This window comes from Antechinus flavipes, chromosome 2 (assembly GCF_016432865.1).
Source record: "Antechinus flavipes isolate AdamAnt ecotype Samford, QLD, Australia chromosome 2, AdamAnt_v2, whole genome shotgun sequence".
In the NCBI taxonomy this organism is placed as follows: Eukaryota; Metazoa; Chordata; class Mammalia; order Dasyuromorphia; family Dasyuridae; genus Antechinus; species Antechinus flavipes.
The window spans coordinates 40,065,639-40,092,882 of record NC_067399.1 but is presented as its reverse complement, the minus strand read 5'-3'; the positions used below and the strand labels follow the sequence as shown (position 1 = coordinate 40,092,882).

The 27,244-nt window shown below is 38.2% G+C and overlaps 1 protein-coding gene across 1 annotated transcript; it reads right to left on the bottom strand.

The window, feature by feature from the left end:
• Positions 1-958: 958 nt before the first annotated feature.
• ADGRG3 (adhesion G protein-coupled receptor G3) lies at positions 959-26,701 on the bottom strand. The gene is made up of 12 exons (XM_051974547.1): positions 25,972-26,701; positions 23,348-23,504; positions 22,513-22,654; positions 21,517-21,663; positions 13,578-13,712; positions 11,514-11,547; positions 11,276-11,376; positions 10,976-11,088; positions 7,325-7,605; positions 7,096-7,189; positions 6,266-6,540; positions 959-4,168 (listed from the first exon to the last, which is right to left on the bottom strand). The coding sequence occupies exons 1-12, from the start codon at positions 26,066-26,068 to the stop codon at positions 4,059-4,061; spliced, it is 1,686 nt and encodes a 561-aa protein (XP_051830507.1). The 5' UTR covers positions 26,069-26,701; the 3' UTR covers positions 959-4,058.
• Between the last annotated feature and the right edge of the window lie 543 nt (positions 26,702-27,244).

The following is a 27,244-nucleotide window of genomic DNA, read 5'->3' as shown; positions in this document are numbered from 1 at the left end:
ACTAAATTGAGCAGCAGGTTATCCAATACCCTTACTTAGGTGACTGTCTCTCATATCTTGAAGGGAGTGAATGAGCTCTTCCTTCCTCCCTCCCTCCTTCCTTCCTCCTTCCCTCCTTCCTTCCTCCTTCCTTCCTTCCTTCCTTCCTTCCTTCCTTCTTCCTTCCTTCCTTCCTTCTTCCTTCCTTCTTTCTTTCTTTCTTTCTTTCTTTCTTTCTTTCTTTCTTTCTTTCTTTCTTTCTTTCTTTCTTTCTTTCTTTCTTTCTTTCTTTCTTTCTTTCTTTCTTTCTTTCTTTCTTCTTTCTTTCTTTCTTTCTTTCTTTCTTTCTTTCTTCTTCTTTCTTTCTTTCTTTCTTCCTTCCTTCCTTCCTTCCTTCCTTCCTTCCTTCCTTCCTTCCTTCCTTCCTTCTTTCCTTGTTAATGCTTCCCTGGGGTTATATATCTAGTAGTGGAATCTCTGGATCATAGGGTATAAACATTTTCATCACTTTCTTAGACCAGCCTTTCCAGAATGGTAGACCACTTCACAATCTCCCCAATGGTCTATACAAACCTCTTCCACTGCTTTCATTTCATTTTCAGCTCCTCCCTCTTCAGAATTAAATGTGTCCAGCTCTAAGGAAGCAAAATCTTACTGAACCTTTTGGCCTCAGTTTCCCCATGTATAGGGTACATGGACTAGGATAATAATAGCACTATCTTCCATGGTTCTTGTTAGGATCAAATGAAATGAAATTGTATAAAACTACATAAACTACAATAAGAAGCCTTCCTGACTCCAGACCCAGTGCTCTATGCACTATGGAACACCCTTGCCTCCTATTAAAATGATTTAACCCAGTATTTTACTCTCAAGCTTTTATTACATGTCTACTATATGCCAGACACTATTTTGAGCTTCAAAAAAATCTCCAAGATATCATTCCACCAAAAAAAAACACACACACAAAAAACAATCCTTTCCAGTAAAAAAAATTGTATTAATTGGTGTAAATGTGGATACAAAATTTAAAGCAAAATATAAAAACAACATCCATTAAAATGGTAGAGAATAGTAACAGGAAATCAGAATTAAGGCATTAGGAAATGCTTCCTGAAGGAAGAGGCAGTTGATTTGGACCTTGAAGAGAGTTAAAGAGTTCTAAGACACAGAGGTGAAGATGGGAGTATATTCTACAGATGGGGGACAGACTAAGACATAGGGGTCATAGGACCAAGTTCAGGGAACTGGATTTGCCTAGACTGCATGTATGAAAAGGAATAATGTGAATTAAGTCTGGAAAACTAGACCAAAGGGTTTTAAATGTCAAGCTATGAAGTTTTTGTTTTGTTCTTGTGGCAATAGGGAGCCATTGATCATTCTATTTTTTAAAAAAACATGTTCAGTTCTTTTATACATATTTTCACAATTATGCTGCACAAGAAAAATTAGACCAAAAAAGGGGAAGAAATGGCAGAGAAAACAAAAGCAAGCAAACAATAAAAAAGTAAAAATACTATGTTGCGATCCATGCTCAGTCCCCACAGTGTTCTCTCTCTGGCTACAGATGGTTCTTTTCAACACAAGACCATATTGATGAGAGCCATGATTGTCGGAATGGATCGTCATATAATCTTGTTGTTGCCATGTACAATGATCTTCTGGTCCTGTTCATTTCATGCAGCATCAGTTCCTGTCAGTCTCTCCAGGCCTTTCTGAAATTATCCTGCTGGACATTTCTTATAGAACAGTCATATATTCCACAACATTCATATACCATAATTTATTCAGCCATTCCCCAATTGATGGAAATCCACTCAGTTTCCAGTTTCTGGCCACTACAAAAAGGGTTGCTACAAACATTTTTGCACATGTGGGTCCTTTTCCCTTTTTATGATCTCTTTGGGATACTGGCCCATTAGAAACACTGTTTGATCAATGGATATGCACATTTTGATAACCTTTTGGGCATAGTTCCAAATTGCTCTCCCGAATGGTTGTATCAGTTCACAACTTTACCAACAATCTATCAGTGTCCCAGTTTTCCCACATCCCCTCCAACATTCATCGTTATCTTTTCCTGTCGTCTTAGCCAATTGGAGAGATATGAGTTTTTTAATTTTGCATTTCTCTAATCAATAGTGATTTAGAACTTTTTTTTATATGACTAGACATGGTTTTAATTTCTTCATCTGAGAATTGTCTGTTCATATACTTTAACTATTTCATTCATTATTTTTGAGCAAGGGAGTAACATGGGCAGCTCTCTATTTAAAAAAAAATTATATTGGCAGCTGCATGAAGGGGAGGAGTTGGAATTGTGAAAACCTGAGTTCAATTTCTATCTTAAATACTTATTAGCTGTGTGACTCTGGGCAAGTCATTTAAACTCTGCCAGCTTCCATTTCCTCATCTGTAAAATGGAGATACTAATAATACATTTCTCTTAGGGTAGTGGTGAGGCTCAAATGAGATAACTCATAAAGGGTTTTGCAATTCTTAACATGGCATATAAATGTTATAATTGAAAATTATTAACTATTTGACCAAGGAAGGAATTGAGTTAGAAGCCAGCTGAAGATTCATATAAAATAAGAAGAAAGTAGAATTTGATCTATTTTGCTGAACTCAAGTTGTAAGTATCCTGAGGCAGAGAGTTGACATCTTCTTCAGTGCTCAGCCCATGGCTCTACAAACAGGAGGCATTTCATAAATGTTTATTGTATTATATTCATCCTACTCTTCTGGGCACAGAAACAAAACCCTCTCTTCCTCTGAGCATCTTCCTCTAAGAATAGGAAAAGTAGTCACAGGACAGGGGGTCAAGATCTGAAGTTCTCCTTGGGGCTTTGGATAGCAAGACTTATCCTGGGAAATAAAAAAGCCAACAGCTACTCTCCCAGGGCTCCATGACCTGCCAAGGCTGGCCAGGGACTTCAACCTGGTGCTCTTAACTTCCCCACCTAACTTCTTCCCTCCACTACAAATCAGCGCAAACTCCCACAAAGTCATGTTGTATCCAACATGAGAAAGATGGAGACGAGAAGGAACTGGGAAATCCTTAATCTAGGTTTGGCTCAATTAGGCCATACATATTGACATGGTAGTGAAGTGGCCCTTAGAAGTTGCTAGAATAGGAGGCTGGTTAGGGGGTGTGAGTTGAAGGATATTGCACCCCATCCCCCAAATATCCCACCCATCTGCTAGCCCCACTGATTAAGGCTTTGGCATTAGATTCCTTTGAGTTAAGGCCTTTTGGTCTTTAAGAGCCTTCTCTTAAAAGACAAGTGTCCCTGAGAGAGAATGTATTATTAGTTGAGATGTTTTTTTTTTTATTTTATCAGCTAGCTAACTTCAGGGCCCTATGGGTATAAGAACAGGTAAGTTCTGAAGATATGGTAGAAAGACCACTGGATCGGGTCTCAGGATCCCCCGGTTGTATTCTGGTTGTGCCCTTAACTAAGCTGTGTGACCTTGGGCCTCATTTTCTCACTGATAAAATAACAGAGTAGAGATGAGGCTGTTAGACTTAGAGGTGTTCTTTGGGGTCTCTGAACTTCAAAAAAATTGATGCCTAAATTTCAATATAATTGGTTTCCTTTGTAATATATTTTATTTATGCATTTAATAATGCTTTTCTGAGGAGTTCCATCAGACTACCAAAGAGGTCTATGATACACATAAAAAAGACGGAGAACCTTTAGACTATAGATGATCACTAAAATTCCTTCAAGATTTAAGATCGTCTGAGGGGATTTCTGGGAATTGGTCAAGGTTGGTGGGATTTGGGTCAAGGGCAAATGGATAGGATGAGAACAAGCATGGTCTCAAAAGGAGAGGTAAAGAGAGCACCAAAGATCCACCTCATCCCCTTCACGGCTTTTAGAGTTAGCCAGTCCGCCATCACAAGACTCCTTTTCCATTTGGAGGAGAATCAGACTAGACTCGAGTGCTGGAGTTCAGAAATCTAGGGTGGGATTAGTACATTCTGCCCAGTCCTGGGTCTCCCCTCAGCCATCACATTCACAAGCTGGTACCAGTTCCTCCTCACACCAGTGCTGAAAGAGGCAGGGATCTGCCTACTCCCTGGATGCAGAATTGCTGGGATTTGACTTGGCAGTACTGGAAGAAGACTCCCCACTTAGACTTGGGTAGAAAAGGATGGCAAACCAAGCGAAGATGAAAACACCTGTAAATGAAAAGAGGTTGCCTTAAGCCTTGGAGGTGGAAGCCAGTGCGGGGCTGGTAAGTAGGGGAGTGTTGGGGGGCATAGAACCCAAGAGTTGGCATTTCTCAGCATTGACTGCTGACCAAATACCGCATCTTTTTCTTCTCTTTAACCATTATGGAAGACAGGATGCCTAGGTCTCTGCCTCCTTCCTTACCCCACAAATTGTTCTTATGTATAAACATGTGAACATGAATCAAGAGACCTTTACTTCAGTCCCTCTTTTGCTGCTTTCTATTTTGTGACCTTAAGGAAGAAATTTAATTTCTTTGAAATTTATCTATTAAATAGGGTATCTATTAAATGGGTATAATAATAGCATCCAACTCAAAAAGCTATTGGAAGGCTCTCAGATTAAATGCTCTGCAAACCCATTAAATGTGAGCTATTGTTCTGACTGGCTGTGTGACCTTATTAAAATCACTTTTCTCTAAGCTTCAGTTTTTTCTCCCAGGAAATGGGTTAACAATAGGATCTGCATCATAAAGCCATTAACATTACAAATGAGACAATATATGTAATGTGTTTTGTAAACTCTACAATACCACATAAGTATAAAGCACCAAACTGTGTTAGCTCTTACAACTTTAATTATGATCAAGTGGTCACCTTAGACGAGTCATTTAACATTTCTCAATTTCAATTTCCTCATCTGTAAAATGGAGCTAATAACAGCACCTACCTCCCAGAGTTGTTGTAAGGATCTCTAATGAGACAATTTATGCATGTAAAATACTTTGCAAAACTCATAAAGCTATATGTTAGCTATTGTTATTACTAGCTATCTTTAACCTGGACACAACCACTTTCAGCCTCAGCTTCTTCATCTGTAAAATGGAGGCATTAATAGTATTTATCTCATTGGGATTTTGTGAAGATCTAATTAGGTAATATAGAAAGCACTTTGCAAACTCTAAACTTGCAGGGGTCCTCAAACCACGGCCGCGGGCCAGATGCAGCAGCTGAGGACATTTATCCCCCTCACCCAGGGCTATGAAGTTTATTTAAAAGCCCACAAAACAAAGTTTTTGTTTTTACTATAGTCTGGCCCTCCAACAGTCTGAGGGACAGTGAACTGGTCCCCTATTTAAAATGTTTGAGGACCCCTGTTATAAACATTGTTGGTATTACTATATACACCACCACCACCACCACCACTGCTACTGCTGCTGCTACTATTACTACTATTACAATTACTGAGGCTATTTCTGCTGCTACTATTACAGCTGCTACTGCTACTACCACTACTATTAGTACAACTACTACTGCTGCTACTACTATTATAGTACTAGTACTACTACTACTATAGCTGCTGCTGCTACTACTATTAATTGCTATTAGTTCTACTATTACTACTACTACTATTAATTACTATTAGTACTACTAGTACCACTACTACTATTTCTTCTCTTCCTCCTCCTCCTCCTCCTACTATACTGCTGCTATTACTATTATAGTTACTACTATTACTACTACAAGGTACTGTTGCTGTTGTTACTACTACTAATCGCTATTAGTTACTACTATTATTACTACTACTAGTAGTAATTGCTATTAGTACTACTATTACTACTACTACTACTATTCTTCTTTTTCTCCTCCTCCTCCTCCTCCTATGCTGCTGCTACTACTATTATAATTACTACATCACTACTACAAAGTACTGCTGCTGTTGTTACTATTACTACTAATACTACTACTAATTGCTATTAGTAGTAATACTATTACTACTAGTAGTACTATTTCTTCTCTTCCTCCTCCACTTCCTCCTTCTCCTCCTCTTCCTCCTCCTCTTCCTCCTTCTTCTCTTCCTCCTATGCTGCTGCTACTACTACTATAGTTACTACTATTACTACTACAAGGTACTGCTGCCGTTGCTACTACTACTAATTGCATTAGTCCTACTACTACTACTGACTACTACTATTTGTGGCTCTTGTTTTCTCTCCATTCCTAGGCACAGATTGGTGTTTCTTTGTCTTGTCTCCCAGGGTAGGTGGGGAGAAATGAGAGTATATGACAAGTTACAAAAGGACCAAGGTCTGAAAGCATCCTTACCTTGGAGAGAGTTGAGTAGTGTGAAGGCATAGATGGTAGTCACACCAAGTGGGGTGAGGAGGATCAGCCCCCACGTTCCCCCCACCAAACAGGAGAGGCCGAGCACGGTGATGACCCCCTTCCAGGTTTGGTTCTGCTCCTTGCCTGCCTTGGAACCTCGAAGGTGGAAAATCTTCCAAGCCACCAGACTCAGAACCACGCCACCGAAGAGGAAGACGACAATGAAGTAGCCGTGGACTGTGATGTACAGGGCTGTTGTGTTCTTTATCCAGCACCTGATCGATATCCAGGGTGGTCAGCACGAGAAGTGAGCCTCTTTGCCTCACTCTTTCTTCCCTTATGGTTTCCTTCCCATCACCCAGAACTTGTCACAGAATCCCTGAGTCTCAAAATTGGTGCTCATTTCTGAGTAGAGATGGCCTCTGCAATATTCCTTTCAAATTAACCATCTAGTTTTTAGGGATATAGAACTCACTTACTCACTTGAAGTTTCCTAAAACCAACTTTGATTAACTTTTGTTGTCCTGTACCACCCTTGGGAACTGGCCCTGTCTACTTTAGTCTTGTTACAACATGGACATGAGAAAAAATGCTTTCCATTTTTACAGATGAGTAAACTAAGGTCTCAGCTTTCTCACCTGCAAAATGAGATGGCTGGGACTTAATGAGATTATCTCTGAGGCTCCATTAAATTCAAATTCCTATGATAAATAGTCCCATAACTTGGTGCTTCCTGTCCTAAGGAAGAGAAATAGCTTTGGATATCTCATCCCTCCTGCCTTCCCGGTTTACCCCAACAGTGGAAACTGTGGAAAACTGAGGTAACTCACAGCTGCAAGGTAGTATGGTTAGCCGCATCCTTGATGGCGTAGTGCCCATAGCTGCTGGTGCTTCCAGTGATGAGGACCACTAAGAAGGGAAGTCCTGAAGCCCAGAAGGAGAAGAGAAAGGGAAAAAAAACATGCACTTTTAACTCTGTGCTCCTATCATTTGGTTCCCAGACCTGGCATTGAGACCAAGCTCTAGACCTCCCCAGACACACTCGGGGCAGTCACCTACCCCAGCCCACCAGATTGAGTTTCAGGAAGTAGTGGCTTATGTATATATTGAAGATCTTGATAGCCAGCAGGTACAGGTGGAAGGCCTCAATACCCATCCAGGTGAAACAACAGAGCAGGAAGTAATGGAAGATCCCTCCTTGTGCCCGGCAGGGGGCTCTTTGCTCTGGGTGGGTGTGCTCTAGGTTGATGATGAAGGTGAAATTCAGAAGGACCAAACTGATGCAAAGGGCCACGTGGATTTTGGGGGCATCTTCTGACTTGAACCTCTCCCTTGTGAATCTAAAAGAGGGATGCAGGGACAGGAGTCAGAGAAATGGAGTATGGGAAGACAAAAGGAAGACCCATAAGAAGGAAGCCATTGGATTCCTCCAAAGTAAGAAGCACTTTATGTAAGGCAGAGAAGAGAAATAATAGCAGTCCTCATGAGGGAACATTTTATATAATCAAAGCACTTTCCCCAGTAGTCCTAGGAAGTGGGCAGAATAGCTCTTATACCCTCATTTTACAGATGAGAAAATTCAAAAGCCAGAAACAATTCTCTGGTCACACAGTTAATGGCAGAGATGGAATTAAAACCCAGCTTTTGGTTTGGGGCTGACCCTTTTCATACCATCTTCCAAAATGACCACTTTCTGTTTCCCAATGCTAGTATTTTTTCTTTAAAACTATTTTGTAGTTATCTTCCTTATATACACGCATATGTATATGCATATGTGTCTATACTGCAGCGAGATATACACATATATGTATATCTGTATAAATGTACATATATGCATTATGAATATTGCACATGGAACTTGTTTCATTCTTTGTACTTCTATCTGGAAAGTCTGGCACATAATAGGTGCTTAATAATTGCTTGTCTCCTTCCTTGACTCTTGCTGTGAACCTATAGTTTGGTAAAGCTGGAAAAAGGCGTTTAAAAGTTATCTAGTCCAATCTCTTATTTCACAGATAAGGAAACTGAGGTCCAAGAAGGAAAAGTAGACTGTCCAAGGTCACACAATAAGAAGAAAAAAGACCTCACAGTCCATATAAGGATCTTCCAGGAAGTTGATAAAGGGTTTTGCTGGGTGGATTGATGCCCATTCTAAGCTGTCAGCTTTTGATGAACTGGGCATGCACTCATGTTTCTTAAGGTCTTAAGATCAACACAAAGCCATCTAAGAAGTAAAATTAAACAGTCCCTGGAGTTTCTTGGGTAGAGGTAACATAAACTGGGCTGATGAGTTATATAGGACCATGGCCCAAGGAAAAATTGCTTAGCTCATAAAATTGGAAAATAATTAAGTTTTATAGCTGGATTTTATGTTATGGGTTACTTAGTCCATTGTCTATCATTTTACAGATAAGGAAACTGAGATCCAGGATATGAAGGTACTTTTCCAAAGTCACACAAGTAGAAAAGGGTTTGAACCTTGGTCATGGAATTTTAAATTCAGTGTGCACTCTACTATATTATGCTGTCTGTTGCAGCTTGATGTTACTAAAGAAGCAAATCTTCTAGGAGAAAGTAAAGAAAAGGTTTATTTATAAAAGTTAGACCTGGACCTTCTTTGAATGTACTTGTTTCTATTTTTTTATTTATTTCCTCCCTGGTTGTGCCTTTCACTTTTCACTCCTCACCCCAAATACCTCAAATTGGGTGGTGGGGAAAGGGAACACTCGAATATTTCCATGCACTACATTCTTAGGAAGATTTTGGGGTCCTATGATTATTCAGAAACACTTAGGATATCTTTACAGCCAGAAGGATGTGAGGTATTGCATATGTTCCTCTTGTCTATTGCCATTCTTCCTACTGGATTAGAAAATGAAGGAGAGATTCTTAGTTTAATGGGAAAAGTATCAAATAGGATGTCAGAAGACCTAGATTCAAATCCTGGCTTTGCCAGTAATTAGCAAATCTTGGCCATCACTGATGATGTCTTCATTGTTAGATGTGGCCAGCAGAGGAATCGATTAAAAATTAATCCCTTAGGGTAAGCAGGAAGAAGGCTCTGATAATTGAGATCAGTTTAATTCCTTGGTCCTACTCTTTAAAGGTAATCCAGTCAGAAACCCAAGTTATGGCAAGACTCTGAGGCTAAATTTCCCCTAAAAGCAACTTGTGGCCCATGGCTTTGCTGCTACCTTCCTTTGGGTCAGCCCATCAAGGCAAGCTGCCTCAGGGTGTCTTTCTCCCCTCCTCCCCCATGCCACTTGGTATCTTTCCTAACTTCATCACACTTCTCAACCCCACTTCTCCTTAACTCTTTTAGGTGCTAAGTCCCTTTGAGGATTTACCCTCCCAGAAAAGGACATACTCCAACCCCATGGGGTGCTCTCTTTCTACTGGGAAATTGTAGACCTTGTCTTTCATATGCTTTCTCACTCTAGTTCATATTTACCATTCCCAGCATCTGCCGTATCTCTACATTTTGCTTGTTACCTATTCCCCTAAATAAATTGATGTTTTGCCGAAGAGAATGGCCATTGTGAATTCTTCACATGACTGAATCCCAACTTTTGGTGGCTGCTATCATTTGGTGACAAACTCCATATCATAGCTCATATCAATCACTATACCTCAATTTTTTTCTATAAAACTGGGAAGGGGATGAATCAGGTGACTTCTACAGGTAGCCCCAGCTCTAATAGTTTAGGAAGTAAAAAGGAAGGTTAAAAAAGAAAGAATTTAGAAGTAAACTGAAGTCAAGGCCACAGGTCTTGTGGAGGAAAAGAAATTTCTGGATGTCAGCACCAAGGACAGATCTTAAGACATGATTTTAGCTGCCTCCACTGCCATTCAGTTTTATAAGGGGACACTTGTTACCTAGACCAGGGAATAAATCCCAATAAAGAGTCCCTTTGATTGAGTCTTGAGGGATTAGCTACAGCAGCATCCTCACTGTTCTTTCAAAAGTCTTTTTGTTTCCCTAATTACGCATTTTTTCACTATTTCTGTTATCCTCTTTCCACTTCTCCACTGTCTTTGTATGACCTTAGGCAAATGACCAGCCACATTTTCTCGTCTATACAATGAAAAAGTTGAACTGGGTGATCTCTAGGCTTACTTCTGGCTCTGGAGCCTATGATGATCACAAGTAAGTCTTTTTATTATTTTTATTTTCCCCAGTTACTTGTAAAAAACAAATTCTTTGTTATATATATATATTCATTTTTTTTACATATTTCCATATGTTGGGAGAAAAAAAAATTAGAACAAAAGAGAAAAACCAGGAGAAAAAAATAGAAGAAAAAAAGTGAATATAGTATGTGTTAATCTACATTCATTCTCCATAGTTCTCTCTCTGGATGTGCAGGACATTTTCCATGCAAAATTTATTGAGTTTGCCTTGGATCACTGAACCACTGAGAAGAATCAGGTCTACCATAGATGATCACATGAGTAAGTTTAATTGAAGTCTTTCCTTCCACATCAATTAATCAACAATTATTAAACCTACCTTGTGCCAGGCACTAGCCTGCAAGGAGCTTATATTCTATCAGAAGAGAGAGCATATACATATTAAAATCTTGATTACAAGTTGATTTTTCTGGGGAGAAAGAAGAGAGAGAGAGATGGACAGACAGACAGACAGATACACAGAGAGAGAAGGCAAACCATACTTGAATGTGTGGAAGTAGGGATGGGAAGCTGACCTACCTCAGGGCAAAATAGAGGATTATGGTGAATAACAAGAAGCACAGGGATGTGCCACAGCCAACAAGAGAGATTCGAATCAGAGCTTTCACTGTGGTAGCATCAAGGACTGGGTTCTGTGAGGTCCCCCCAAAAAAAACCCCAAACACTTCATCAGACAAGAATAGCAGGCAACCTCCCAGTTCTCCCCTAGCCAGAGAGGCTCAGTTCTCCCCGAGTGCCTTGGCCAGGCTCACTAGCGAGCCTGAGCCATTAGGAGACGGAAATATACCACTCTCCTCCCCAAGGGCCCAGGTATGTCACCAGTAACAGGGCAAAGAAGGTCAGGTGGTCACAGCGGCAGACAGTCTGGTTGATCCTCAGCTCTGTGGAACAACCTGTGGTTTTCCAGTCTCCAGTTATACCTGCAAAAGTATCTTTTAGGCTCCAGAAGGGGAAGCCAGGGTCCAACCGTCTCTCTCTTCCCCACCCTGCCTAGGCCCTGGGAACGTGCCCCTGGATACTGGGAGGAGATGGGGTGATGTGGCAGAGAATCACCTACCTTGACTGATATCCCAGAACACGCATTGTAGGTTCTGAAACCACAGAGAAAGGGTTTGTTTCTGAATATAGCTGTATGTTTCTTGGGTTGTGTACATATGAACATTTCCTCAGGGATGTGCAGCTCTGTATCCCTGCTGTGCATGTGTGTGGGGGACTGTGTGTGAATCCTGAATACAAACATACTCTACTTTCCTATTTCGTGCACTTACATCTATGTGTTTGTTCAGGTAATTATGCATTTGCAAATATGTGAATGCTCATATCTGTGTGAGTTTGCGTTTATTATTGTCACATGTGTAAGTACATACATACATGTATGAGTTTGTGTTTATGTGTGTGATGATACAAGTGCACACGTATGGATGTGTGAATGGCCCACAGGTACAACTGACCTGTGCTAAGTTTTTGGTTCTTTCTGTTCCTTGCTGCCTTCTGGAGGCTAGACATTTAATCAACTCCACTCTTGTAACCACTAACTTTTAGCCCAGGGGCAATATAAGGGCCCCCAGATTCAGGTAGTCTTTTTCTTTTGGGGGATTTATGTCAAAGAAAAAATGATTAATACAATCATAAGAGTTCAGAGCCCCCTCTTTAGGAAAATTCCCAACATTCAGACATTGGCTCTCTTCTCTAATTTAAATTTTGTATATTTCTACTAACCCTTGGCTTCTTTATATTTGAAAAAATCAGTATATAGGAAATGCTTAGACAAAATAATATCATCTATAATAATAATAACTGCAATTATAAAGTGCTCTGCAAGGCACCATCTAGCTATCTTCCCCACCTACCCTACCATTTTTAGCTTTTTTTAGGTGTTTCTTCATGAGATTGCAATATTCTTAAAGATAGAAATTGTCTTTTCTTAAAATTTGTATTCCCATGCTTAGCACCGTGTTTGACACATCACAGGTGATTAGTAAATGTTTATTGATGACTGACAATTATCTCTTTTAATCCTCACAACAACCCAGTGAAGTAGGTTCTATTATTAATCATATTTTGTAGATGAGGAAACTGAGACACAAAGCATTTAAGTCACTTTCCTGGGGTCACACAGTTATTCAAGCAGTATATATTAGAAGGCTTGATCCTGAGCACAGTCCCAGTAAACTTCCCTAAGTTCTCTAAAGAAGTGATCCCAGCCAGCAATTCCAACACGAATTTTCTGTTTCCAAGACATTTTCAGGACACAAACACTGTCCTCAGTTTTTCCCTTCTTTTCTATAGTTTTGGTCTTCTTTCTGTTTCTCCTTTGACCTGTCAATCCTGTGCCACAGATTCCTTCCAGTCTCATGAAGAGTCGGTATGCAGTCCTTCTCACTGGTTGCTAGAGAATATGTATAATTTACCATAATTCTTCTCAGCTAGATGGAATCAGGAAGAACTAAGTTTGAAACTAGCCTCAGACGCTGACTTACTGGGTGATCCTGGCCAAGCCATTTAACTTCTTTCTATTTCAGTTTCCTCAGGTAGAAAACAGGGCTCATAAAAACTACTGCCCCAATTCAATGAAATCATATCTGTAAAGTGTTTATCATAATTCCGGGCACATAGTAAATATTTATAAATGCTTATTCCCTTCCTTATTCTCCTTTCTTACAGACTCTGTCTCCTTCAAAACTCCCAGATACAACACAAGTCCCCTTCCCGCTTAAAGATCACAATAGTCCAAATCTTTTCAAGATTGGAAGGGAAAATTTGTCTTTCTAAACTGTAAATTCCAAAGTCAAATCTCTGTCACATGTATGTGCATGTATGTATCCACACTGATTTGCTTTATGCACATAGATGCATTTGTATGGGTTGATATGTGTTTGCATTTATGCGTGTGAATGTGTTTGTTACATGTTCACAATGCATGTGCTAGTATCCATGTGTATATTTGCCACACGAACTGTGAAATGGTATGTATCTATATATATAAGGCTATATATATGTTTGTATTAAATGGATATATTTGTAAATTATTAGCCCCCATGAGAACATATGCATGGTTTACATGTGTAACTATATATTTGTGCTTGTCCCATTCCCCTACTCATCAGGGCTGAGGCTTTACCTGGTGCTGCTGATTGTGGGAAAAGGTGATCTCCACAGGTTCCTCTAGATCCTTGATGGGCTCAGTTCCAACCCGAATGCCCACCATGCGATTGTCCAGCACAGAGCTGCTGAATTTCTGCCCAGTGGTTGAGCCCTGAAGGGAGAAGAAAAACCATTTTAGGTCTCAGAAGGGAAACTAATAACCCTTTCCCTCTTCTACCTTTCAAACAACTCCCTTGGGACATTGACATGAGGAGTAGAGTTCTGAGCTGGATCTCCGAAATCTGGGTACTCAAGGCAGGATTAGATAAATAATAATAGCAACAAATTGAGAAAGAACTGATAAATAGAAGCATTTATAGAATTTTGCATATGTGTATATATATACATACACATTGTATCTAATGATAGCCATCCCTAAGGGTGCAGGAGAAGAAAAAAAAATTTACATAATAATTTTGTTGTATATTTGAAAGGAACAGCAAACTGTGCATCGTAGATTTGAAGATTCATGTACAATCATTTTTATTGTACTGTTACAAAAATGTTTGTTTTAGTCCATAAATTTAAAATAAAATTAATTTCTTAGAATATATGGAATATTTTACATGATTTGTATATTTTATAAAGTTCTTTAATGTTATACATATAATTTGAAATCACTTTTCCCCCAAATCTCTAAGGTTGTTTATAAAAATATTTTATTCCTTATATATGGTTGAGAAAACCAAATAGGAAAGGTTTTTAACTACCCACATCTCTTATAGATAACTGGGAGTTACATATATTTGAAAGATTTTCATAGGGATGCCCCAAATTCAAACCTTAAGGGCTTGCTTGACCAGAATGAGATTTTGAAGGTAGACAGAATCCTCATATGCAATCCTGGTATGCAAAATATAAGTAATAGCAACATACGTAAAAGAAGAAAAACAGCTTCAAAACACATTTGAAAAGTAGAAATAAAAATAAGAGCAAAGAGAAGAAAAGTGTTACCATATATAATTTTTATTATGTTCTATTATATTTATTTAAATATGGTGGAACCATGAAATAGCTAAAATATGGGAAACAAGGAATACTAAGTCTTTAAATAGATAAAAGACACATTTAAAGACATTAAGCAATATTTAACATCAGTAAGGAAAATATATATAAGGCAACCTGACATAGAGTAGAGATCCAGCTTCAGAGCCAGGAAGATCTGGGTTCAAGTTCTGCCTCTAACAAATAGTGTCTACAAAGAAAGAACACTGGGAAATGAATATAAACTGCTTGCATTTTTGTTTTTCTTCCCGGGTTATTTGTACCTTCTGAATCCAATTCTCCCTGTTCAACAAGAGAACTGTTCGGTTCTGTACACATTTATTGTATCTAGGATATACTGTAACCTATTTAACATGTAAAGGACTGCTTGCCATCTGGGGGAGGAGGTGGAGGGAGGGAGGGGAAAAATCGGAACAGAAGTGACTGCAAGGGATAATATAAAAAATTACCCTGGTATGGGCTCTGTCAATAAAAAGTTAAAAAAAAAAGTTAATGACATGGTGATTAATTATAATAATAAATATCTACATACACAATAAAAAAAAAAATAACAAATACTGTCTATATAACCCTGAGCAAACCACTTCCCTTTTCTGTGCCTGAAGCAACTCTCTAAACTCTAAATAGCCAAACAGGTGCTAATTGAGCAGTTGAGTGGGCTAGGAAATTGTATGCCTGGAGTCTGGGAGACTCATCTTTCTGAATTCAAATCCGGCTTCAGATACTTATTAGCTGAGTGATCCTGGGCAAGTCATAGTCACCCTGTTTGCCTCAGTTTACTCATCTGTAAAATCTGGAGAAGGAAATGGCAAACTACTCAAGTATATTTGCCAAGAAACCCCCAAATGGGTCCATAAAGAGTTGTACACAATTGAAAAAACACTCATCAAATCAAAAGGAGATTTTATTGGGAGTTGTATCCCATACATTTTCAGACTTTTTTCATGTATTGTTGGTTTTGCTGATTTTCCCCTTCTTCCTTTTTTCCCTGAGGCAATTGGGGTAAAGTGACTTGCCCAGGGTCACACAGCTAGGAAGTGTTAGGTGTCTAAGATCAGATTTGAATTCGGGTCCTCTTGACTTCAGGGCTGGTGCTCTATCCAGTTGATTCATTGGGAGAATGGTGGGGACCTTGCAGAAAAAGGGAATTCTGGGAGAATGGTAGATTTAGGGAGAAAGAAAATGAGATCTGTTTGGGTCATGTTGAGTTTGAGATGGCTTTGGAATAGCAGTCTTTTAGCAATGTGAGAATTGATGAGACAAATGATGTTTGGATTGGAAGTCACCTGCATCGGATAATAATAATTTAATTTATATAATACTTTGGATTTTACAAAGTACTTTGTCAATATCTCATTTTATCCTCATAACCATCCTGGGAGATAAGCACTATTATTACCCACATATTACAGATGAAGAAACAGAGGCTGAGAGAGATTGGTTTATTTAGAGTCACCCAACTATGAATATCTGAAGCAAAAAATGAGTCTTCCTGACTCCAGGTCTACCTCTGGGAAGCCCACTTGCTTATCTATCTGCCTCTAGAGATGATAATTGAATCCATGGGAGCTAATAAGAATATAGATTTTAGAGGAAGAGAAGAGGAGAAGGTCCAAGGTAGATCCATGGGTGGGATGTGGATGTGGAATCCTGCCAATGATACTAGGAATGATGGTTCCAAAAAATAGGAAAAGAACCAGAAGAACCAGACGTGTTATGAGAACCCATGGAGGAAGGAAAAGAGAATATGCACAAGAAGATAGGAAATCATATGTGTGTATATAATGTATATGTATTCATATGTATATGTTATATATTTTTTAAATTTACTCTCCCCTAATGGAATCACAGACCAGTTTGGCCAAGTACAATGGAAGGGACCAGTGCCTTGTGATTTCATTGGCATAGAGAATTCACCAGATACTTTGAACTGGATGTCTTATAGACATCTCAATTAAATTTAAAAACAACAACAACACAATAATATGTTAGATACTTCAGGGAGGACAAGAATTGTGAACAAAAAGAGGCAAAAATTAGTTCCTGCTCAAAAGAGGTTCACAATCTAATGGGGGAGACAAGAAGCAAACAACTACGTGCAAACAAGCTATCTACAGCAAAAAGAGGAAATAATTAAGAGAGGGAAGACAGCAGAAATTTAAGGAGGTTAGGAAAGATTTCCTGTAGAAGGCTAAGATTTCAGTTGAGACTTAAGGGAAGTAATGGTCACTTTAAAAACATTTTAAAAAGTTCTTCTAGGAGTATAACTGTGAAACTAGGGGATTTATAGAATTTATGTTTAAAACTTAAAAAAAATTTAGGAATGAAACTTTTACAAATATGTAAAGCAGTGATGACCATCCTTATTACTTCTAGAAATCTTAGAAACAACAGCAAGATTTGAAAAGAGGAATTCAAAGAATAATAGGTTCTATCTAAGAAGCTGATATATCTATTTGCAGGTGACATCTTTGTAGAGGAGAAAAGTGTGGCAGATGGAGAGCAGGTCTCAGAATCAGGAAGAACCACGTCCTGATCCCACCTGACATATACTGTTGGGGGACCCTGCATGAGTCACTTAATGTCTTTGTATAGGCAATTCTCTAAGCCTATAAATTAGAAGGTGCTGACCTGTATTGGCAGAGAAGAAAGTGCCTTCCCAGGAGGACTTTACAAGGATGAAATCAATGGTACAATAAAAAAAAGAGAGAGATCGAACGCCTAGAAAACCCATGACCATTAATGACAAAACATAAATCAACAATGGTAATAAATGATTTTAGTGAGGTAATGAGATGATAAAACGAACACAAAAAGTATCTATCTATCTTTACACTACAACCAAGAATCACAGCAAATCAATAAAGAAATAAACTTTGTGAAAATAATGAAACACATCAAGTGGTTTATCATAACTCATCAAAATGTAAGACATATGATGATAGCTTCAAAATGGTGGTTGTTGGAAATCAGAGGAGAATGTAAAATAGGAAGCAATATTCCATGTTCATGGTTAGTGAAGATGCCAACGTTTCCCAAATTAATCTACAAATCTAATGCAAAGCCAATCGATCTAGCAATAGGATTTTTCATAGAATCAGACTCGATAACGTTCATTGGGAAAACAAGCAAGACTATGAAGAACCATAAGAAAGAAAATGTGCAAAAGGGAATGAGAATGACTGGATTTTAAAATTAACTTGTAAAGTAATTATTATGAAAATTAGTTGGTATTGGGGGGAAAAAATCAAGATATTTTTAATTAATTAATTAATTGAACAGAATTAATTGGATTAATGGAACAGAAAAGAGAAAAAACAAATAGAAATCAATGTAGGCAACCAGGATTGTGTGGAATGCTTAATTATTATTTTTTTAAAAAATTGTTGGGAAGATTGAGCAGCAAAAAATGTAGCCCCATTTTTTCAGTGGGCTACATTCAAAACTTAATATAGACTCTAACTAGGTAATCAATCTAAGTCTAAACAAATAATAAAAAAAAGTGGAAGAAATAGTAATGCCATATTAGCCTCAGAAGGAATGTTTGGAGATTAAATTGATGGGTTTGCTTATGCAAAGATAAAAAATTTTTCCATAGCAAAAAAAAAACCCCCAAAAACCAAAAAACAAAAAAACCTCACAACATTTTTATTACAAGAAAAAAATTCATTGGAGGTAATTAAAAGATTGACAAACAGATCAATAAGGAACTGATTTATATGTATATGTGTATAAACATGTATGTTTGTGTATATATGTATACATATGTGCATGCATATGGTCAAATATTCATATATACATGGTGTATATGTGTACATGAGATTATGTATACATATTTATGTGTGTTTATAGTGCGTATATGTATATATATGTATGTGTGTGCATATATAAAATGTATATATTACTATGTGTATATATAATGTATATGTATTCACATGTATATATGTATATGTTATATATTTTTAAAATTTACTCTCCCCTAATGGAATCACAAACCAGCTTGGCCAAGTACAATGGAAGGGACCAGTGCCTTGTGATTTCATTGGCATAGAGAATTCACCAGATACTTTAAACTGGGTGTCTTATAGACATCTCAAATTCAAACATGTCTGGAGCTGAACTCGTCATCTTTTCTCCTCAAAATCTCTTTTCCAAATTTCCTTCTTACTACTGAAGGTGCTATCATCCTTCCAATTTTCCAGGCTCGAAACCTCGAAGAATTAAAGCGGGATGTCATCTCCAGCTTCTCACACTGTCTTAATCCCCCATATCCAATCCGTTGTCAAATTCTGTTAATTTTACTTCTGCAACATCTCTTGCATATGTCCCCTTCTCTCTTCCAACACGACTGTCATCCTGGTGCAAGCCCCCGTTACATCATACTGAATTATTGCAAGTCTGCTGGTGGATCTGCCTGCTATAAATCTGTCCCCATTCCAGTATATCCCCCACTCAGCTGTCAGAGGGAGCTTTTCAAAGCACAGATCTGACAACATCATCTTCCTGCTCAATGAGAAGCTCTCTCTCTCCTTCAGGATTAAATCCAAATTCTCTCTTTGGCATTCAGGAACCTTCATGGTCTCTGTCTCCTGGAATGCTCTTCCTCCTTATGAGCATCTGTTGGCTTCCCTGTCTTCAAGTCCCAGTTAAAATCCCACCTTATACACAAAGCCTTCTCCAGCCCTCCATAATTCTCTCTCAGTTCATTATTTCCAATTTATCTTGTTGACAGCTTGTGTGTAAGTAGCTGTTGGCTTGTAATTCTCCCCTTAGACTATGAGCTGCTCAAGGACAGACTTTTTGCTATTTACAATACTTAGCACAGTGCCTGGCACATAGTAGGTGCTTCATAAATACATACAGACTTTTGAGGAAGCACTGGCTAGGTGACTTATGGTTTTAAAGAGTTGTCTAGGGCATGTTGAGAGGTTCAGTGAATTGACCAAAGGGACTAACAGTGGGGATCAAAGGTAGAATGATTCCTGTTCTTCCTCTGGCCTCCAGGCAATACTAAATCACATAGTATTGTTCCTCAAATTTAATTGCTAGAATTTTACTCTAAAGGGATCCTCAAGAGGATCTAAACATAGGGAAAAAAATTCATAGCTATTCTAGCTTCAGTTAATTAAAAAGGAAAAAATTCCATGTTCAACACTAGACAATGGTGAAGTTAATTTTGGACTATTAATGTGGAATGTGTGCATGCGTGCGTGTGTGTATGTATCTGAAGAGATATGAAGATGTTCAATTATGGTGTTCAATTATGGCTCTGTTGTTCATATATATATGATATAGATACATATACCTATATGTATGTAAAATACAAACACCCACAATACATATATGAAGGATACATACATATACATATATGTGTACATGTATAGTTAATATATCATTTAGAAATCATTAGAATATTTAATTATAATTATAATTAATTATAATAATATTAACAAATAATTAGAAATTTTTGTATAAGATCATGGAGGTGGAGAAAATCTTTGTGAAACATACCCAGAATAAACAATATGAAAAAAAAAGTTCTCAGAGGCAGTTAGATCACACAGTAGATAGAGCACCAGTCCTGAAGTCAGGAGGACCTGAGTTCAAATCTGGTCTCAGACACTTAACACTTCCTAACTGTGTGACCTTGGGCAAGTCACTTAACCCCAATTGCCTCAGCAAAAAAAAAAACAAAAAACTCAAACTCAAAATACTCTTAAATATAAACTCTTGCTTGGAACATAGATTTTTGAGATCCCAGAAAAGAGGCTGTGATGGTAGTAGGGCTCACCTGGAGTGTTGCACCTAGGAGATGGTGGAGTATAGAGAGGCTGTCTGGTGGCTTCCCTTTTTGATGAATTCTTTTTACCAAGGGCTTGGCTCTTTATGACTACTATTTGCATTCCCCTTGTCCCACCTTATTTATGGCTCTAAAAATCAGTGTTATGGCTGGGGAAACTTCAGACTGACAAAAAGGGGCATAGAACAAAGCATATTTTGTTGATTTGTGTTTTCCTTGGATTCTGCTTTGCTAGCTGCCAAGAGTTTTATGTGATATTTTATTCCTTATTCTGTATATTTGTATACTTATTTAATTGTTTTTATTGATGGTTATTTAGTATATAATTCAAAAAATTAAAAAAAAAAAGAAATTCAGACTGTTTCCTTTCTCTTGACTTCAGTTTGTTCTCCATTCACTTGTCAAATTGATCATAAATCTGACCCTGTCATTTCCCATGCAACAAATTCCAGTGATTCCATATTAGCTCCAGGCTGAAGTATAGCATCTTCTGTTTGCCTTTTAAAGCCCTAACCCTTTCTTGCTTTTCCAATCTTCTTACATTGTACTCTTCTCCATATAGTCTAGACACTGTCATTCAGTGATCCCATCTCATTTCATCCCCTCACTGCAGGCATTTTCACTGACTTCCCCCCATACCTGGAATTCTCTCACTTCATATCTCTACTTCCTGGATTCTGACTTCTTTCAAAGTCCTCTCTAAAATCCCTTCTTCTGCAGGAAGGCTTTTCCAATCCGAACTAATTCTAGAGACTTCCTTTAGTTTATCCTGTAAATGTTTTGTTTGTACATAGTTGTTTTATAACTCCTTGAAAGCAGGGATTTTTTTGGGAGGAGAGAGTGTCTTTCTTTGTATTACCAGAGTTAAAAACAATACCTGGCATATAGTAAGTGACTGATAAATATGTGTTGACTTTATGACTACTATTTGAATCCCAGGTTAGCCCCATAACTCTAAATGGGGTCACAAAGAGTTGGATATATCTGAAGTGAATCAACAATAACAATGGCGGGGGTGGGGGGTAGAAAAAGAAAGAAAGAATGAAGGAAGCTGGATCTCTCAGTTCCTGCTCATCCCATATATAAAATAGAATATCAGGTAAACCCTCACCTTGAATATTTCCCCTTCTCCAATGTTGATGACCATCAGGATAACTCGAACGGAGTTCATTTTTGGACTCAGTCTTTTAAATAGGCTTCTGGGGAGGTGGACTTTGTTGGGTACTTCTCTCTCGGTCCCATCCAGTACCGATGGCACCTACAATATCCAAACATTGCCCCCTTCACCACAGGACTTAGGGACTTGGTTGGTTTCATCAATCAGATGGAGAGACTGGAGCATTTTGTTGGGGACAGAATAATCCTGACAGAGTGAAAGAGAGGAACTCTCAGGAGCTCCTCTAACCTCAAAAGCATGAGACAAAGTCTGGAAATCCTAATCCTGGTCTGCTTCTAGCTCATTACATTGAGTAAATTACACTTTTCTGGTCCAGGGGCAATGTCATCTACTGGAAAAGATATGAGATTTGGAGTCAGAGGATTCAAATCCATGCTCTGACACTCACTAGATCACCTTGGGCAAATCAGCTTCTCTAGTCAGTTTCTATAAAGTGAGAGGAATTTGATTCGATCAGAGGCTCTGACCTAGAAACATTGATTGATGAAGCCTATGGAGATCTGCTCAGGATCATTTTTTAAGCAATTGAAAGAAATGCTAAATTTCAGTTAGATATTCATGAGAAGTATCATTTTTTCTCCTTCCAATTTCACGGATCCCTTGAAATTTCTCTGGGCGTCTCAGGTAAAAAACCCTGAACTAGATAGTTTCTGAGTTTCCTCTCTTTAAATGATTAAATTCTGTGTTTGTATTCTATATACTAGAAGTCCTCATAAGAGAAGAAAGAGATACTGTCAACCCATAACCAAATCTGGGCCTTCATGGAATATATAATATTTGGAAAAGGATAACCTGATGGAGGAACTAGAAGAGAGGATCAATGCAAGGGGAAAGCTTAACTGGAAAGATTGTATGATTCAAAAGAATATTCGTATTCCCAAAGGATGTGTGTGAGTAGAGTAGGAGACTAGGAGTTAAGGGACCACTTACCTGAAGTGGTGAGATGTTGATAGAGAGATCTTGGGAACTGTTGACAAGGACATCATAGACGATCGCCTTCACTGTGGACTCATCCAACAAACGCACTGCTGATGTTTCATTAGCCAATTCTTCCTCCTTCTTTATCCAGAATCTGCAGAGGGGAATGGACACTGGGCTAGAAATTGAGAGGCTCTATAGATTGACTCAGTTCTAACTCTATAAATTTTCACTGTTCCCCTCTTATGCTTCTGTATGGATACAGAAACTTGGGAACAAATGACTCCAATTCATTCTGTTTCTGACTATTTTATCCAGTGTGCTAATCATTTCCCCTGGTTTTATGTCTTCTGCAGGTTTTGTAATTATAACATTTACCCAAGTCATTGATAAAAATATTTGGCAGCACAAAGATGAGGACAGATCCTTAGGGAATTTAAAACTACTTTACAAGTGAAATTGGTCCATGAATGAATATTCTGTAGATCTATTCATTTAATCAGTTCTGAGTGAACTTAAACAAATGATCATCCACAGAAATACTACAGGATCCTCTCTTAAATGCTTTGCTCCTAACTTCAATTCAATTTAATAGTTATCAAGAGTATATTAGAAGTAAGTCATTGTCTGAGATGATGGGAATACAAAGAAATGAAGCTTATATTATACTGGAGGATATAACATGCAAACTGATAGTAAATACAAATTAATTTGAGGAGGATGCGCACACTAACAGTTTCTCTTTTGTGTATCTTTGAAACATTAGCAAAAACCAATTTCTCCTTGTAGGACAGAATTAGATCCAGAATAGTGGTTTACTTCACTGTTTTTTCCAGATTTTTCTCACCTTTCTACCACCTCAGGCTTACACTTTGGAGTACTTCTGTTACATGAAAGAAAGCACTGAGAGGCTGCATATGAAGATGGACGTAAGTTTTCATCAGAACAGAAATCGTTTCCTGTCTCTTGAATTTGAGCTTGATTCTCCATAGCCTTCATAGGATCTAGAAGACATGACCCCCAAAGAAAGAGGAAAAGGACACATACATACAAAAGCTATGTATAGTAGCTCTTTCCTATGGTAAAGAGCTTGGAACTAAGAAGAGTGCTTGTCAAATAGTGAATGATTAATCAGATTAGGGTATAAGAAAATGAAGGAATACTTTGGTACTGTAAGAAATCATCAAAGAGAAAACTACCCTTTGATTTCAGAAGGTTTAGGGAAGATCTGTATGAACTGAAACCCAATGGGATGAGTAAAACCAGGAGAACAATTTATACAACGATAACAACATCATAAAGGACGACAACTTTGAGACAGTTGAGAATTCTGGTCAATGTGATAAACAACCATGACTCCAGAATGCTGATGGTGAAGCCTGCTACTCACCTCCTGCAGAAGGTTGATGGCCTCAAGGTATAGAATAGAATACATATTTTTTGAAATGAGCAATATGGGATTTCTTACTGCTTGACTATCTATGTCTATTTATTATGAGGGATTCCTTTCCTCTCCTCCCCTCGCCTTTCCTTTCCTTTCCTTTTTCCTTTCCTTTCTTTTTTCCTTTCTTTCCTCTCCTCTCCTTTCTCCTCTCCTCTCCTCTCCTCTTTCTTTTCCTCTCCTCTCCTCTTTCTTTTCCTCTCCTCTCCTCTCCTCTCCTCTCCTTTCCTCTCCTTCCTCCCTTCTTTCTTTTGTTCTTTCTTTCTTTCTTTTTTTTTCAATGGTGGGGAAGTAGGAGAGAAAAAATGTTTTCTAACTGAAAAACAAATCAAAGTTCTAATCCCAGAGATATAAATGAATCTACTCTGTGCCTTACTAGGAGTATGAAGTAGGAATGGAGGGAGTGCTGGAGAGTTGGAGATCCCATCAACAGCTTCCCTCTTCTGCAGAATCTTCTCTGAATACATTGCCTGAAGAAGATCTTCCTTTTCCATTACACATTCATTCAATCCTTCAGTATATACAGTCGTGTTCAATACATTATAGTACAGTGTAGTTTATAGAAAGCTGGTCTTAGAAGCTGGAAAGACTGGATTCAAATTCTGCTTTTTGACATAAACTAAATTATTGAAACTTTCTATGCTCTATGTATCTTCTAGGAGTAAGTACCCATATGCATTGGTGGAAGATGTTTCTCACCAGGAGTTCCCTATACCAAAGAAATCAGAGATTTGGTTAAAAGTAGATAAGGAACAGTTGGAATAATACCCTATTCCCAGCCTCCTTCACACTGGTGTGGTGAGATTCATTTATGATAAAGGATGTGACAGTACCTTTTAGAAAAATGATGAAATCCCATATATATGATATATATTAATATTAGGCATTAGTATTTTTTACACACATATATTTATCATTATTATGCAATAGAATTTTTACATGTGTATTTGTAATCATTAAGTATTGGCATTTTTTATTTGAAGGTTAAAGAAAAAAAAAGAGGATTTTGAGGGATCATACTTCTTAAGAGCTGAAAAGGACCTTCAAAGTCTTCTGGTTCACTGACTGTTTTACAAAAGAGCAAAATGAAAGCAAGAAAAGTAATTGGTTCAAGGTCATTCAAGGGTTATGAGGAGCCAACTGGGATTCAGTACTTCTTTTTCTGCCTTTGGAGCTCTTTATATTAAACCCAAAGGATCTCAAACTTTCCATTTTAGAATATACGCGAGAAAGGCCCAAAGGGAAATCCACTCACTGTCTCTGATGAACCATATATGACTCCCATTTGTCTTCATGTGGTTGACACTGGCTGGCATATTAAATGTTGTTTCTGGGTCATTCTCTCTATGTCTGTATGAGTAAGGGTGAATTTATTCTATCACCCTAGGTAGAGCATGAGTTCTTGGGGGTACACAAGGGATCTCCCACTTCTGTCTCATTGTTGAGTCTAGCAAGTGCTCTTGCTAGTCTAGAGAAAGTGGAGGCAATCTTCTCTCTCCTTTCTTTCTTCCTTCCCTTTTTTAGAATGTGGGTTTCTTGAAAGAAAGGAGGGGCCCAATATGTAAACGATCAAAGATAAAGATGGAGGATAAAGAATCTGCTATACTTCTTCTTACATATGTCACATTTAGTAATAATAATTCAAATGTTGACTCCTCTTGTCACTAGTTATATCACATTGGATCAGAGAGAGATTTATGGAGGTGGGGAGACGAGTTAGACCTTGAAGGAGATATCACAACTCCAGGGATTAGACATATTCTAAACAGACAAATAATCCATTTTGGCAGAGCTATCATTCCCCCTCACAGATTTCTACTTTATTAGACAGGTCACCACCCTGCCCCAGATCTCTGCTTCCCTTCCCCTTCTGAATCCCACACTTAGTCTCTCAGTTCCTTTGAAGAAGGAGAGAATCTAATTATTCCTTCTAATTGGCTAAGCCCACTGGTCTGCCCAGGGTTGTAAAATTTAGTCCCAGAAGGGTAGGGATCTCTTACAAAAAAGGAGAGAGCATTTGATCTACTCACCCAGCTGAAGCAGGAGGAGAAGCGGAAGAAGTATGACCCCCAGGTCTGGTGGTGTAGGTTGGCTCAATGAGACCCCCATTACTTGTCTCAACCTCATTCTCTTCCCGGAGGAGATCTAGACAGATCTCTCCCGATGGCCACCCAGCTATGCAAGATCTTGTGATTATTCTGTCTCTACAAAGTCCCTTACACTTCCTGTTTGTCCATTCTTCCTGTGGGGCTTCATAATACTGTTATGAAAGATGGCGACTGACAGATGACAGATGGATGTGTGAATTAGGGCACAGACATTCAAGTCATATCCTGAGACCTCCTCTTCACTCCTGTTTATAGCATTTTCCATGAGAATAAATTGTAGCTGGGGCTGAATGCACATCACTATCAAGCAGATCCCTGGAAGCTGGGGATCAGCCACTCCCTGGAGAGTGGGGAAGGACTCCAAGCTTCCATAACTCCCTGGCTTCCCAATTGTCCTCTGCTGGAGCACCTTTCTGCTAATAAGTTCCCGTAGGGCTTCCTCTACACCCATCCTCATTCTGGAGAACATTTCTGGCCCAGCTTCAGGCAGGATATAGAAAGAGGAAGTCAGTTATTTTCAAATTTGAGGTTGGTCTGCAGCTCTGGCTTCTGACCTGCCTGAAAATACACTTTCAAGAATTATAGGTGGTAACCTTTCCTATAAACCCAGGATGATGTCATAGCATTGGATTTAGAGCAGAAAAGGATTTTAGAGATCATGTAGTCCAACCCCTTCATTTTATAAATGAGGAAACTGAGATCCAGAGAAATTATACCTTTTATAGTTTTATATGGACATGGTATCTCTCCTTGTCATATATAACATCCTTGATGAATTTTCAACCCAAAAAGGAATAAAAGCAATTATAAAAGGCTAGATAATTTTGATTATGTGACATGGAAGAACAAACAAACAAAATCAATGTATCTAGAATAAGAAGGAAAAGCAGTCAATTGTGAAAATTTCTTAGAATCAAATGTCTCCAATGAGGCTTTATTGTTCAAGATATAAAGACAACTAACAGATACATATATATATATATGACAAAAATTTATTCCTCAATGAACAAGGGGTCAAAGGATATGAACAAACATTTCTTAGAATAAGATTCCTAACTATTTACAACCCTATGAAAGTATCCTCTAAATCAGGGCTTCTTAAACTTTTTCCATTTGTGACCCTTTTCACCCAAGAAATTTTTACACAATCTCAGGTATATAGGTATATAAAATAGGTATATAAATCAAACATTTA

Excerpts from the sequence above, each read along its gene's own strand:
- ADGRG3 (XM_051974547.1), bottom strand. The coding sequence starts at position 26,068 with ATGAGGTTGAGACAAGTAATGGGGGTCTCATTGAGCCAACCTACACCA. Across the intron at positions 11,089-11,275 it reads CCTTCTTTGCCCTGTTACTG|AACCCAGTCCTTGATGCTAC; the intron begins GTGACATACCTG and ends GGGACCTCACAG. Across the intron at positions 7,606-10,975 it reads ATCCTCTATTTTGCCCTGAG|ATTCACAAGGGAGAGGTTCA; the intron begins GTAGGTCAGCTT and ends TCCCTCTTTTAG.